Here is a 15838-nt window from a genome sequence, read left to right as displayed (position 1 = left end):
GGGGTTGGGACTTATATAGCCTCTCATAAAAGGTCTTGAACACCTCATTTACCTTCCCTGCTCTCTGCTCCATAGTTCCCGTTTCGTCCCTAACTCGCCCAATCTCACTCGCCGCTATCCTCTTACGAAGTTGGTGGGCCAGCAGCCGGCTCGCCTTTTCCCCATACTCATATCGCATCCCCGGTGCCTTCCTCCACTGTGCCTCTGCCTTTCCTGTGGTCAGCAGGTCAAACTCCGTCTGAAGTCTTCGCCTTTCTCTTCATAGTCGTTCGTCTGGGGCCTCCGCATATCTTTTATCCACCCTCAAAATCTCCCCCACTAATCTCTCCCCTTCTTTGCCCTCTTGTTTCTCCTTGTGGGCTCTAATGGAGATCAGCTCTCCTCTAACCACCGCCTTCAGCGCTTCCCATACTACCCCCACCTGAACCTCACCATCGTCATTGACCTCTAGGTATCTCTCAATACAGCCCGCACCCTTCCACAGACCCCCTCATCCGCCAGTAGTCCCACATCCAGTCGCCAGAGTGGGCGCTGCTCCCTCTCCTCTCCTAGTTCCAGATCCACCCAATGCTGAAGGCGGTGATCTGAAACGGCTATGGCCGAATACTCCGTTCCTTCCACCTTCAAGATCAGTGCCCTACTCATAACAAAGAAGTCTATTCGGGAATATACCTTGTGGACGTGGGAGAAAAAGGAAAACTCTTTAGCCAACGGCCTGGCAAATCTCCACGGATCCACTCCCCCCATTTGTTCCATAAATCCCCTAAGCACCTTGGCCGCTGCCGGCCTTCTCCCGGTCCTGGATCTAGACCGGTCTAGCCCTGGATCCAGCACAGTGTTGAAGTCCCCCCCCATTACCAAGCTTCCCACCTCCAGGTCCGGGATACGTCCCAGCATCCGCTTCATGAATCCCGCGTCATCCCAGTTCGGGACATTATACATTCACCAGCATGACCGCCTCTCCCTGCAATCTACCAGTCACCATCACATATCTGCCCCCGTTATCCACCACTATGTTCTTAGCCTCGAACGATACCAGTTTCCCCACCAGTATCGCCACCCCCCCGTTTTTCGCGTCCAACCCTGAGTGGAATACCTGTCCCACCCATCCTTTTCTTAACCTAACCTGATCCGCCACCTTCAGGTGCGTCTCCTGGAGCATGACTACGTTCGCCTTCAGTCTCTTTAAGTGCGCGAACACCCGGGGCCCTCTTAATCGGCCCATTTAGGCCTCTCACATTCCACGTGATCAGCCGGACCTTCCCCCCCCCGCTGACTAGCCATCCCCTTTTCTGGGCCATCTCCCCGTCCAGGTCCCGCGCACCCATCTGTCCCCCAGGCGGCGCCTTCCCGTCCCGACCACCTCTTCTCTTGCCAATTCCCCCTTGCACTCAGCAGCAGCAACCCAGTTAGTTGCCCCCCCGCCCCCCTCTAGCATAGTTACTCCCCCCATAATGCTTCCGAAAGTCAGCTAACTCTAGCTGACACCGGCTTCCCCCGTTCTCTCTTTGACCTCCCTGCGTGTGGGGCTCTCTTCCTTCCTGCACCTATCTTCCCACCATCATCTCCATAGCGCGGGAAAAAATCCCGTGCTTTCCTATCGGCCCTGCCCCCTGTGGCGCAGCTCCCTCATTCCCCCTCCCCCTCTCTGTCCCTTTTCCCCACCGGCGCCCACATTTCTTTGTGTCCCCCGTCAGGGGGAGAGAAATTCCCCATCCAACATTGCTGTATAATAAACCTCCCCTTTCCCCACTTTACATTCCTGTACCACCACCTCGTTGCTTCCCCCCCAACATCAAACTAGTCCAGTTTCTCTTCTTGAATGAAGGTCCATGCCTCATCTGCCGTTTCGAAGTAGTAGTGCTTGCCCTGATGCGTGGCCCACAAATGCGCCGGCTGCAGCATCCCGAATTTTATTTTCTTCCTGTGAAGCACCGCCTTGGCCCGATTAAAGCTCGCCCTCCTTCTCGCCACCTCCGCACTCCAGTCCTGATATACTCGTATCACCGCATTCTCCCACTTGCTACTCCGTACCTTCTTGGCCCAGCTCAGGACCGCCTCTCTGTCCATGAAGCGGTGGAATCTCACCACTATCGCCCTTGGTATTTCACCCGCCTTTGGTCTTCTCACAAGGACCCGGTGTGCTCCTTCCACCTCCAGGGGGCCCGTTGGGGCCTCAGCTCCCATTAGCGTATGGAGCATCGTGCTCACATAAGCCCCAACATCAGCTCCCTCTGCTCCTTCGGGGAGACCCAAAATCCGTAGGTTCTTCCTCCTCGAGCTGTTCTCCAGGGCTTCCAGCCTTTCTATGCACCTCTTATGTAGCGCCTCATGAGTCTCCGTTTTTACCACCAGGCCCTGTATCTCATCCTCATTCTCGGCTGCCTTTGCCTTCACTCCACGGAGCTCTATCGCCTGGACCTTTTGTGTTCCCTTCAGTCCCTCGATTGCCAATAACATCGGCGCCAGCACCTCTTTCTTTAGTTCCTCCACACATCGTTGGAGGAATTCCTGCTGGTCCGGGCCCCATGCCGTCTAGGCTCCATCCGCCGCCATCTTGCTTCTCCCTTCTCTTCTCTGCCGCAGCTCCAAAGGATCCTTCGCAATCTGGCCACTACCAGTGGTCCTTTCCATACACACACTGAGGGGGGGGGGGGGATCTTCCTTCGTCACCCCACACTGGGCTTGGTCTAAAAGAATTTCCGTTGGTGCTCTCGAAAAGAGCCCAAAAGTCCGTTAGAACGGGAGCTGCCGAAACGTGCGGCTTAGCAGTGCATCGCCGCAACCAGAAGTCCCACTTTGCTGTTTATTGATGGACGGGGCAATAATTAGCTGGATTGGATTTGTCCTTCTCTTTGTAAGCAGCCCAGACCTAGATAATTTTTCACATTGTTGGGTAGATTGTAGTTATACTGGAACAGCTTGGCTCAGGTTGCAATTGGGTCCAGAACACAAGTTTCTAGGACTATTGCCAAAACATTGTCAGGACCTTTAGCATTTGCTATAGCCAGCGCACTCAACCATTATTGATATTACGTGGAGTGAACTGGATATTTTTTATTCGTGCAGAGGATGTGGGCATTGCTAGCTGGGCAAGAATGTTTATTTCTAATTGCCATTTCAGAGTCAACCACAAAAATGTCAACCACATTGCTGTGGGTCTGGAGTCACATGTAGGCCAGACCAGGTAAGGGTGGCAGATTTCCTTCTGTAAAATGACATTAGTGAACCAGATGGGTTTTTCTGGCAATTGACAATGGTTTCATGGTGATCATTAGACTTTTAATTCCAGACTTCATATTGAATTCAAATTCCACCATCTGCCGCAGTGGGATCCAAACCCGCGAGCGTTACCCTGGGTGTCTGGAATACTATTCCAATGACAACATCACTACTTGACCATCTCCCCATTAGTTGAAGACTGGGTCCTCAGGAGGCAGTGGAGATGGATCATTTACTTGGCATATCTGGCTGAAGGTGGTTGCAGATGCTTGAGCTTTGTCTTTTGCACTGATGTGCTGGGCTCCCCCAACATGAAGGAAGTTGATATTTGTGCAGTCGCTTCCTCCATCCATCACCACTGACAACTAGATACGGCAAGACTGTAGTCGTAACCTTACCAGCTGGTTGCGGGGTTGATGTATGTGCCTAAAGCATGCGTGGGGTTCTGTACTGCAGCTTCACCCAGTTGGCACTTAAATTGTTTTGGTACATGCTCTTCTATATCACTTATTAAACCAGGCTCGATGGTAGTGGTAGTGTGATGCATACATTGGGCCTCGAGGTTACAGAGTGTGGTGGTGTAAAATTCTGTTGCTGATGCCCGAAAGCACCGCATGGATGCCCAGCTGATGACCTGTCTGAGCTAATCCCATTCAGCGTGCAGGCAGTGCCAGAAAACAGCGGACACCTCAGTGCGGAAGTGGGACTTGGTTTCCCCAAATGGTTACTCCTATTAATTCTCTATTGGACAGAGGCACGTGCAATAAGTAGATTAGAATAGAATTCCTACAGTGAAGGCCATTCAGCCCATCGAGACTGCACCAACCCTCTGAAAGAGCCTCACAGCTAGGCTCACTCCCCACCCTATCACCCACCGTAGCCCCATAATCCCACCTAACCAACACATCTTTGGACTGTGGGAGGAAACTGGAGCCCCTGGAGGAAAGCCATGCAGACACGGGGAGAAAGTGCAATCCCCACACAAAACAGACTCCCAAGGTCGGAATTGAACTCGGGTCTCTGGCGCCAAGGCAGCAGTGCTAACCAGTGTGCCGCCATTCTGCCCATGTTGAGGACGAGGTCAAGACGGTTTTTCCCTCACCTTGGTTCTCACACCACACCACTTACAGCAGATCCAGTCAGGATTAGATATTCTTCAAGACTCAGCCAACTTGGTCAGTAATGGTGCTATCAAGTTACTCTCAGTGAAGAACATTGAAGTCACACACCCAGAGAACATGTTATGTGCCCTTGATATCCAGTTGTATTCAACTTGGAGGAGTGTTAAATTATCGGCTGAGGAGGACAGTAGGTGTTAAATTTGCAGACATTTTTCTTGCCATGTTTGGCCTGATGCCATGAGATTTTCTGGGGTCCAGAGTCAATGTTGAAAATTCTGAGGATAACTCAACTCCCGACTATACCACTGTGCTGCCACCTCTGGTGACATGTCCTGCCGTGGAAAAGGACATACACAAGCACATTATTCAATATGTATAACTCTGTCAGACAGTTGCTTGATTAATCTGTGGAACAGCTTCCGTCATTTTGGCAGAAGGTCCCAGATTTCAGGGAGGAGGACTTTGCAGAGTTGACCTGTATGGTTTTGCTCTTATAGTTTTTCATGGAACAGCAACACAGAGCTTTGCTAGGCTTTTTTGAGATGCTAGTTAAGAGTCAACCATAATGCTGTAGGTCTGGTTCGGCATGTCGGCAAGAGGGGTAAGGCCAGCACATATTCTTCCCAAAAGGACATTAGTGACTTTAGATGGGTTTTCGTGACACTTAGTAGTTTTCTGATCACCATTTCAGATTTATTGAATTAAAATTCCTCCAGCTGCTGTTGCGGGATTTGAACTCATGTCTCTGGACTATTAATCCAGGTCTCAGAACACCTAGTAATCTCGAGCTAGCTTGCTACTTTTACAGTGAAAGATATCAAGAAAAAGCTATGGTGTCCTTTTGCAGAAAATGCAACAGGGTGCTTGCGGTTCAGCTCAATAACGATGATTTTCAGCAGCTTGTTTAACGATAGTTTTTATTTAAGCGATCAAACAAAAAATCTGAACCTATCTAAACACATCACCACAAAAATTATGCAAGAATCCATGCTCAGTCCCATAATTGATATGTAAATTTAATCCAGTAAAATGTTACAATTTTCTTTTGATGTTGGCATGCGTGAACTGATTTTGGTTTTGTAAATAGGAGCATGGAATACAAACAGTGCGATCATCTTGTGTTCTGCCTGAAGGCATGTCGTTAGCTCATAGTAATCTTTCCATGTCCGTACACAAACAGTGCACAGAAGCAATGCTACCTTTACACATGGGTCGCTAAGATAGTAGCAAAATACTCCAAAATTTTGGAAATCTGAAATTAAAACAGGAAGTGCTGGTAAAACTCAGATCTGGCATCATCTGTGGACAGAGTTGATGCTTTGAGTCCCACGTGGCTCTGCTTCAGAACAGTTGGGTCACAGCTGGAGCAATGTGTGCTGTTTTGGGGACCAGCTTTCATAGAATTTATCATAGAATTTACAGTGCAGAAGGAGGCCATTCGGCCCATTGAGTCTGCACCGGCTCTTGGAAAGAGCACCCTACCCAAGGTCCACACCTCCACCCTATCCCCATAACCCAGTAATCCCACCCAACACTAAGGGCAATTTTGGACACTAAGGGCAATTTAGCATGGCCAATCCACCGAACCTGCACATCTTTGGACTGTGGGAGGAAACCGGAGCACCCGGAGGAAACTCACGCACACACGGGGAGGATGTGCAGACTCCGCACAGACAGTGACCCAAGCCGGAATCGAACCTGGGACCCTGGAGCTGTGAAGCAATTGTGCTATCCACAATGCTACTGTGCTGCCCTTTTTTTTGATAAAGAGACAAGTTTCATCTGAGTGCAAGTTTCAAGGGTTCACCAGGATGGCTTCAGTGATAAGAAAATGAATTTAAAATGAGGCTGGGGACATTATTCCCGCTGAGGCAGGGAAGACCAAAAGTTGTTTCCTGAATGTTTTATGACATGCGCTAAAGAAAGGCCGTTTGCGCTGGCTGGGCAGTCGTGATGAGTCAGCAATGTAAAATCACCGCTAAACCAACAGATTAGCTGGCCTCTCAAGTCCAGTTCATGTGTCATCAAATGTGAACCCTGTGGGGATGTGCAGTAGGTAGTTGTTGCTGGGCTCAGTGCTCCTGGGCCATGTCCATCCTCGTTGCCCACTGACTGCATAAGCTAATTGGAAAGCTAGCAGGTTCTTCATTACCCGGATTAATTGATTCTCAGCTTAAGGTAAATAGCTCTTTTGCCATCTTCCAATTATTTTTTATAGCAGTAACTTGAAAGTGGTAAAATAAAGGTTTGAAGAAGGCTTTTGAAAATATACCAATAAATTCTCTCCCAGAATTTCTTGTAGCACTGTCCCGGAGATCAATCTTCAATTCCTGGAGACTGCAGAACAATCCTGTTATGTTGAGAGCTCAAAAGGCAAAAGTGCTTGTAGAGAGCAGTGTACACTGCAACATCAGCATCTGGGTCATAATTGTAGTAGAAGGGTATGGTCTGTACAGGGTTAATGCACTTACAGCACTTGACTGCCCAAAGAGTGATGTAAGAAGACACATGACCCAGACCAAGGCTCAGTGTGGTGTTGGCCAGTGGCGTGCAAGGATCTAGAGTGGAGATAACTCCTTGGCTGCTCTTTACTGCATATTTGTATATGGTTACAAGTAGTTAATATAGACTTGCTGTTAACATACAGATGACTACAAAGAACTCTTTAACATTCATGTTCTGCAACCAACAGCATCCCTAGAGGGTAGCAGCTCTCGATCAAAGACCCTCATCATCACATAAACGCTGAAAGGCAAAGAAAAAGGGTATCTTCAATGGATTCTGAACTGAAAGAGGATCCCAACTAGAGCTACAAACACAGAAAATCTGCCACAAAGAGCTCGAGAGAAGCTCGAGCCTGGAAGCCAATGGCCGAAGTTTTACTGCAGCTGAAGACTCCACATAATTTTCCTTTGTTATGGGCGAGTTTTCAGAACCCCAAAATGTATCATGGAGTTCAACCAACTTCTCCCTTTAATGGATTTGTTGCTTTTCCTAGCACAAGGCTTTTTCCCTAGGTGTGGGATTACAATTATGGACAAGTGGGTTTTTAAACACAAAACACTGTTTATTCCATGAACTCAACTTAACATCTTAAATAAACATTGGATCTCTTAACACCCCTTACTTCAAAGATAACTCAGAAAATATTGCAACAGTAAATAACTCCTTAAAATGTTCCTTCAAACTTCCAAGAGACTTAACACCTTTAAACAGTATCACATCAGGTTAAAGGACATATATATTTTCTGTAGAATGGAAGAGATATATTAGCTTGGTTGATTTCAGCTCCAGCACCTTGCTTTCTTCTTGCAGCTCTCTGGACACACACAAACTGCTTTTTTCCAACTGGTTTTCTCCCTTCAAGCAACTCACAGCAAACCAGAACTTCTCAAGCTGCTGTCTCAAACTGGCTTTCTCCTTTTAATCAGCTCACAGCAAAACAGCCAGGCACTTTTAAACTGCTCTCAGCAAAACCAGCCAGGCACTTTTCAAACTGCAAAACCCAACTGCAAAATGGCTGAACTGAGCTGAGCTCCACCCACTCGATGACATCACTGTTTTCTTAAAGGTACATTGCTTAAACATCCATGTCTTAAAGGTACCCTCACATGACACCTTGGAAATCCAGCTTCAGCAGACTTCATAGCCTGCAAGGGTGAGCTCAATCTGTTTCACTTCCAGGCTGCAGCCAGTCCTAAGAATCCCTTTGATAATTCAGTCAGCAGCGTAGTTTGAACGAAACCCATCACTGATCCCGAATTCAAGCTTTAACAAGTGGTATCCGAGTTGAACAGAAACAAAATGAATTAACTTGCTTAATTCTCGTCAACCTTGCTTAAAAAGCAAGCCTGCGGTGTATTTAAATGCCTCGTACAGCAACACATCGCTGATTAAATCAAATCGGCAGACTGTGGGCCCACGCAGGCTTTGTTGAAAATTCATAAAGCCGCCGCCGCCGCCATTTTACGAAGCCTTCCAAAACCAGCAAGTGCAGGAAATTTGAAGTTCTGCAGTGAATGGAGATGTAACCTTGGAAGCCTGCAAGCTATTAAAACTGAACACACACTTATAAAAAAATATATGTTTTTATTAAGTTTTTTTCCCATTTAAAAAAAAAATGCAACAGAGAACGGAAGAAATGATGCAAAATGGGAACAGACAGAACAACAGCTATTGCCAGCATAAATACAGGCAAAACAGTACTAAATAGATTTGGCACAGGTCAGTTGAGGAACCCGAGCCTCCAGCTTAAATGGATCAATCCAACAATGAGATGCCTCAGTGAGCGGGGAAGAGAGGGCAAGATCATGAATACAGAAGAATAACAATAGTAGTTTTGCAGCCTGTTATAGGATTTCAAATTGAACAGCAATTTTGCCAAATGCTGCTAAGTTGAGCAAAAGTGGACTGGATCTGCTCTTGAAAGGAACTCTCTTCAAAGTCTCTACACAGCTGAGCAAGTAACATCACCCCACAATCCGGAGATTCTGCTAATCAAAATAAACTACTCTCTAACCACTGCTACAACACCTCCCACAAAGTAGCCTCAGAGACCTCCCCCATCTTATTATGCTCTACATAGTTCCGGATAGCCACAACTATCTTCTCAGGCCCCCCTTTTCAGCCAATACCCCATATCCAACCTCCACTGCGGCCTCTGGGAGCTCACCCCCTCCACCCGCAAGTCCACCCAGCGTGGCACGTAGTCAGAACCATGATCGTCGAATACCCAGTCCCAACCACTCCCGCCAACAGCGCCTTGTCTAGGACAAAAAAACCAAATCAATCTGACAGTACCCCCCATGGACATGCGAAAAGAACAAAGATTCCTTGGCCCTTGGCCTCTTACACTGCCACAAGTCCACCGCCCCTATTTTCTCCATAAATCCCAGCAACTCCTTCACCATTGCCGACACCCTCATAGATCTGCGGCATGACTGGTCCAGCTAGGATCCAGCACCATATTACAATCCCCCCCACGTGATCAGCCAGTGCATGTCCAAGCCCGGAATCTTTGCTGGGACTCGCCTCAAACTCCACAGTCCCAATTTGGGGCATAAAAAAACTTCTTTATTATTGTCACAAGTAGGCTTACATTAACACTGTAATGAAGTTACTGTGAAAATCCCAATGTTCACCAGCACCATGCTCACCCCTCCAACTCACCATCCCAAATCTACCCCAGGGTCCACCACTTTGCTCCCCAGCGCAAAAGGACACCCTCTTATTAATCAGCACTGTCACCCCCCCGCCCCCCCCCCCCCCCGGTCTTCACATCCAGCCCCGAACGAAACACCTGTCCCACCCACCCCTTCCTCAGCCTCAGAGTGTCTTGGAAAAACAATGTCCGCCTTCAGACTCCTCAAATGTGCGAGCATGCGCGACCTCTTATCCGGCCCATTTAATCCCCGAACATTCCATGAAATCAGCTGGGTCAGTTGTCCTCCCCACCCAGTCAGCTATCTCTTTGCTTTAACCAGCTCCCACAGGTCCATGTTTCGCGCAACCCAGGGCCTCCCCAAGATGTCTGCGCCAAAATTTCTTAAGCAACTGCGCCACACCAACTCAGTCCACGTTAGCAACCTCAACCCCACCAGAGAAAATAAAACAGAAAACGAACCCCCCCCCTCCCCACCCAACAGATCTATCCCCCACTTCTCTCCCGTTAACTAGCCTATCCACTAACATAGTAGCCCCTACTTAAGGCAACTGCCTTCCCCCAAACACCCACACCCCCCACAATCCCTTGTACCTGCTCCTCCACATTCCCACTTAAACCTACAATCCCAATAACCCACATGATATAAAACATGATACACCATTCAACCCAGCTGAAACGCAGCTACACTCAGTGTGCTCATGCAGAACTCCTGGCTCTGGTTTGTGACTCACAACTGGGCTGGGTGCAGCACCCCAAACTTCATTCCTTCCTTGAACAGGACCACTTTGACCCTGCTGAACCCAACCTGGCGCTGAACCAGCTCCGCACTCAGATCCTGGTAGACCCAAATCACGTTCCCTTCCCAAGTACATTTCCTCATCCGCTTTGCCCACCGCAGAATCTTCTCCTTGTCTAGATACCTGTGCAATCGTTCCACCATTTCCCTCGGCTCTCAGTATCTGTGCAATCGTACCATCAGCCCCAGCTGTCTTGGGCCTCCTCATCAATGACAAACAAACAAAGAACAAAGAAATGTACAGCACAGGAACAGGCCCTTCGGCCCTCCAAGCCCGTGCCAACCATGCTGCCCGACTAAACTACAATCTTCTACACTTCCTGGGTCCGTATCCCTCTATTCTCATCCTATTCATGTATTTGTCAAGATGCCCCTTAAATGTCACTATCGTCCCTGCTTCCACCACCTCCTCCGGCAGCGAATTCCAGGCACCCACTCACCCACTACCCGCTGTGTAACAAACTTGCCTCGTACATCTACTCTAAACCTTGCCCCTCTCACCTTAAACCTATGCCCCCTAGTAATTGACCCCTCTACCCTGGGGAAAAGCCTCTGACTATCCACTCTGTCTATGCCCCTCATAATTTTGTAGACCTCTATCAGGTCGCCCCTCAACCTCCATCGTTCCAGTGAGAACAAACCGAGTTTATTCAACCGTTCCTCATAGCTAATGCCCTCCATACCAGGCAACATTCTGGTAAATCTCTTCTGCACCCTCTGTAAAGCCTCCACATCCTTCTGGTAGTGTGGCGACCAGAATTGAACACTATACTCCAAGTGTGTCCTAACTAAGGTTCTATACAGCTGCAACATGACTTGCCAATTCTTATACTTCTTATGACTTGTACGCTTGATCCACCTCGAGGGAGTGGGGGGGGGGGGGGGGGGGGGGGGTGTCCGGTCAAAGGCCCCTTCACTCACCAGCTTCCTCAGCATGCTTGTTACATACTTTGTGGCCTTTGTTCCCTCAATGCCTCTGGGCAACCCCACAATCCGGAGATTCTGCTTTTTCAACCGATTCTTCAAATCGTCCACTTTCCCCCAAAACTTCCTTTGGCCCTCCTCCACCAGTGTAATGTCTATTGCCAACGAGGCCAGCTGGTTCTCATGTCTGCCACCGACGCTTCCACTTTTTAGAGTAACGCATTATGTGCCTCCCAATCACTGCTCCTCTCTCTCGATGGCTGCCCGAATTGGGCCTGCCACTTTAGTCAGGTCCTCTTGAGGCCTCCTGCCTTTGCTGCTGGAATTCTGGCTGTCGAAAACTCCACCGACTGTTCTGTGGACCACTGAGCGGACACCATCTTTCCTTCTGTCACACATTGCGAAAGCTACTGGCCTGACTGTTGCCCCTTTACTTGCACTCCTTGTTTCATGGGACTGAGACATGCCTACCCCAGAAGAGCACGGTACCTGGGCAGCACAAGTGGATAGCACTGTGGCTTCACAGCGCCAGGGTCCCAGGATCGATTCCCTGCTGGGTCACTGTCTGTGTGGAGTCTGCACGTTCTCCCAGTGTCTGCGTGGGTTTGCTCCTGGTGCTCCGGTTTTCTCCCACAGTCAAAAGACGTGCAGGTTGGGTGGATTGGCCAGGCTAAATTGCCCTTAGTGTCCAAAAAGGTCAGGAGGAGTTATTGGGTTACGGGGATAGGGTGGAAGTGAGGGCTTAAGTGGGTCGGTGCAGACTCGATGGGCCGAATGGCCTCCTTCTGCACTGTATGTTGTAAGAGAATCCTTAGCTCCACCTGTTGCTGTACTTTATACCAGCAATACCTCCATGAATGGGTAACAAGGACCAAACAATTGCACCTCAAGCAGGAGCCACTAAATGTTCGATCACTCACTCCATGGCAGCCACCGGAAGCTACATTTTCCTTCTTAACTGCTTCCTGCACCTGCACGCTTACTTTCAGTGACTGCAAACAAGGACACCCAGGTCCCTTTGTACGTCAACATTTCCTATCTCTCACTATTTAAATAATACTCCGTCACTCTGTTTTTCCTACAAAGTGGATAACTTCACATTTATCCACATAATACTGCATCTGCCATGTATTTTTCAAACTCAATCAACTTGTCCAAATTGCTTCTTTACATTCTCCTTTCCACTCCCATTCCCAGCTAGTTTTGGGACAAACTTTGAAATATTACATTTGGTTCCCTCATCCAAATCATTGATGTATAAATGTGAATAGCCAGGGCCCAAGCACTGATCTCACATAATGGGATCTCGCTAGTAGGATTAGTAGTTGAAGGGCTGGTTTAGCTCAGTGGGCTAGACAGCTGGTTTATGATGCAAAACAAGGCCAGCAGCGCGGGTTCAATTCCCGTACCAGCTTACCCGAACAGGCGCCGGAATGTGGCGACTAGGGGCTTTTCACAGTAACTTCATACTTGTGACAATAAAAGCTTATTATTATTAGTAGTAGTAACTATCTGCCACTATGAAAAAGACCCATTTATTCCTGGTTTCCTGTCTGCTAACCAACTTTCAATTTGTGCCAATATTACCCACAATCCCACATGCTTTAATTTTGCACACCAACCCCCTTATGTGGGACTTCATTAAAAAGCTATCTGAAAATCCAAATACATCACATCCACTGGCTCTCCAGTTACAAGTAGTTAAAATAAAGTCTTACTGTAAACATACAGATGGCTACGAAGACCTCTTTAACAGAAACGTTCTGTAATCAACACCAATCCAACATTTGAAGGCAGACACAAGAGTAGAGATGCCAACCACAGTCATTAAAAGACAAAATGATCCGAGCACCAGCACAGTTGTCATCTGTTTATGTAATTCTTTACACTTTACAAGGGATGTGGCATCTTACCTGTGAACATAGCCTTAAAATAGTCACTAGCTGAGGCCATCATTGCTCTATGGACTGGAAATACTTCATCACCGTCTCCTGGCACCAGAGTGACATCACAAAGTAACCCTTCAATTCGGAGCTGGTCAAACCCCTACAAAATTTAGATATTACAAGATCAGGTTACGAGCTGTGAAATGGAAGTGCAAAGACACTTTGTTCATTAACACTTGCAGCATTTACCTACATGCTGCTCTACAATAAGCATTACAGATATACAAACCTGCTTGCTCAGCTCGCAGCACTCTCACCTCTAGGCAGAAAGTTGTGTGTTTAAGTCTCACAACAGGACTTTGACACACAATCCATTTTGACACTTTGGTGTGGTAATTTCAGATGTTAAACACAAGCCCCTACTGTTGTCAGTTCAGATGGACACACGAGCCATGACACTATTTGAACGGCAAGTACTTCTCCTGGTGTGATGGCCTACAATCTCCCTCAACCAGTGCCAGAAAGATTAATCGGGGTTCCCAAACGGAGCAGGAGGGAGTGCGCGAGAGCCTGCACGAGAGAGCAAGTGAGAGTGCGGGCGCATGTGTGTGAGAGAGAGCAAGACATAGCGAGAGCGTGTGAGCGAGTGAGACGGAGATGAGCGTATTCGATATGAACTTTAGATTACCCACTCCTAAAGTGAGTAATACTTCCAGCATTTAATGTTAAAGGGCTATGGGAGGGTGGTTCTTCAATCAGCAACAAGGTGGGAAATCAACCCTGGTTCAATGAGGGCATACCAGAAGCAGCACCAGACGTGCTTTGGATTGAGGTACAAAGCTCATGAGGCTACAGCACTGGTTTTAACAGGATAAAGATCAAAAGCAGCAAGCCACAGAAAAAAAAAGTTATCCCAAAATAACGAAGATCTACAACCCTCCTAACACATCCAGTTAAGAATTGTCATGGTCAATCAGACATTTAAAGAGAAGCGTCAGTTCTGTGAATATCACGATCCTCAACCATGAAAGCAGCTCAATATATGAGAGTGCAAGAACAAGACCAAAGTTTGCAACTGCCTTCAGCCAAAAGTACTGATGATCTGAATTGGTTAGCTCCCAAAGTCTCCAGGATCATTGATGCCAATAGCCAATAAATCCCCAAAGGATATTATGCAGAGAAAATCTACCAGCCTATCAATCTCCTCCCAATCATCAACTCAATGATGGAATTTGTCACCAGCAGTGCTCTCAAGCGACACCTATCCAACAATCTGCTCAGCTGAGCTCAGAACCAGTTCCATCAGCTCATCTCAGCCTGGATCCAGACATAAGACTTATCAGCTGAAGGCATGAGCAAATGAGAGAGATGTTTCCCATATCAACACAGCTTTCAATGAAATGTGGCACCAAGGTATCCAAGCAAAATTGATATCACTGGGGCATGGAGAGCAAGGGAAACTTCTCTAGTGGCTGGAATCGTCTGATGAAAACAAAAATGGTTGCGACTTTTTGAGGCCAATCAACACTGGTCAAGGATATTGCTGCAGAAGCTCCATTGGTCTCCTTCCCACGCAGAGACTGCAGAAACTCACCAAGCTCACTTCGACAGCCCTCCTAGTACCTTGATACACGTCACACTCTAGCGCCTTTTCAAGGCACACCATGTCCAGATTTGAACATTGAGCAACCTTTTCTTCATCCATAACTAACACCATTGTGAGAGGACCATCAGCACAAACGGTTCAAGAAAAAGGCTCACCACCGCCTTTCCGGTGCAACTTTGCCAGCAAGCATCCCCCACACCCCAACAATTAAAACTATTTTCCACCATGGTTCTTTGTGAATTACATTGGCCCATAACTTCCTGGTTCCCCAGAGTTGCATTTAGAGGGAAGGCCAGTGAGGCGCTAGAGAATCTCTCTCGGCAGTTCCCATGTAAGGGCTTACCTGGCAATTGTCCAGAAATGGTGCTAACTTCAGCTGGACAATTGCGCGAGGAACCATCCGCCAGAAGCGATTTAAATCGTTAACGTTGGATGGTTCTGTCAGTTTTGCCCTGATAGAAGGAAAAGAAAATCACTTCTAACTCCAGAGTAAATATTCAAACCCCAAGATAGAGGAACACTCCCCCACACACAGGGCCCCACCTCCAGCAGATCTCCGATCCCCACTTGCCTTTCCGTCTTTCGACCGCCACCCCCTCACCCTCAGCAGAATTCAGAAATTACAGGATAGATTACAATTTCCTGCTGGTTTGAACAGGAGGCTTCATGCTTGTCGGCACTTGAGAAAGAGATGGGCTGGGACTCAGATTGATTGATTGTCTGGGGGCAAATGAAGTGGCCCAAAATGTTAAGTAATGGATTAAGAGACATTGCAATTAGTTGTCTCATTTATGTTAACAAAGACAAAGAACAAAGAAATGTACAGCACAGGAACAGGCCCTTCGGCCCTCCAAGCCCGTGCCGACCATACTGCCCGACTAAACTACAATCTTCTACACTTCCTGGGTCCGTATCCTTCTATTCCCATCCTATTCATATATTTGTCAAGATGCCCCTTAAATGTCCCTATCGTCCCTGCCTCCACTACCTCCTCCGGTAGTGAGTTCCAGGCACCCACTACCCTCTGCGTAAAAAACTTGCCTCGTACATCTACTCTAAACTTTGCCCCTCTCACCTTAAACCTATGCCCCCTAGTAATTGACCCCTCTACCCTGGGGA

General features: G+C 47.8%; 1 protein-coding gene across 4 annotated transcripts in view; it reads right to left on the bottom strand.

The window, feature by feature from the left end:
- The window catches only part of klhl13 (kelch-like family member 13), a 319987-nt gene that overhangs the window by 47042 nt on the left and 257107 nt on the right, over nucleotides 1-15838 (bottom strand). For all 4 annotated transcript variants that reach the window (XM_072505057.1, XM_072505055.1, XM_072505056.1 and 1 more), the window contains one exon: nucleotides 13141-13273. In XM_072505057.1, coding sequence (XP_072361158.1) covers nucleotides 13141-13273 — 133 coding nt within the window. The remainder of the gene's footprint in view (nucleotides 1-13140; nucleotides 13274-15838) is intronic.

Source organism: Scyliorhinus torazame, chromosome 5, assembly GCF_047496885.1.
Source record: "Scyliorhinus torazame isolate Kashiwa2021f chromosome 5, sScyTor2.1, whole genome shotgun sequence".
In the NCBI taxonomy this organism is placed as follows: domain Eukaryota; kingdom Metazoa; phylum Chordata; class Chondrichthyes; order Carcharhiniformes; family Scyliorhinidae; genus Scyliorhinus; species Scyliorhinus torazame.
This window is presented reverse-complemented; position numbering and strand designations above follow the sequence as displayed.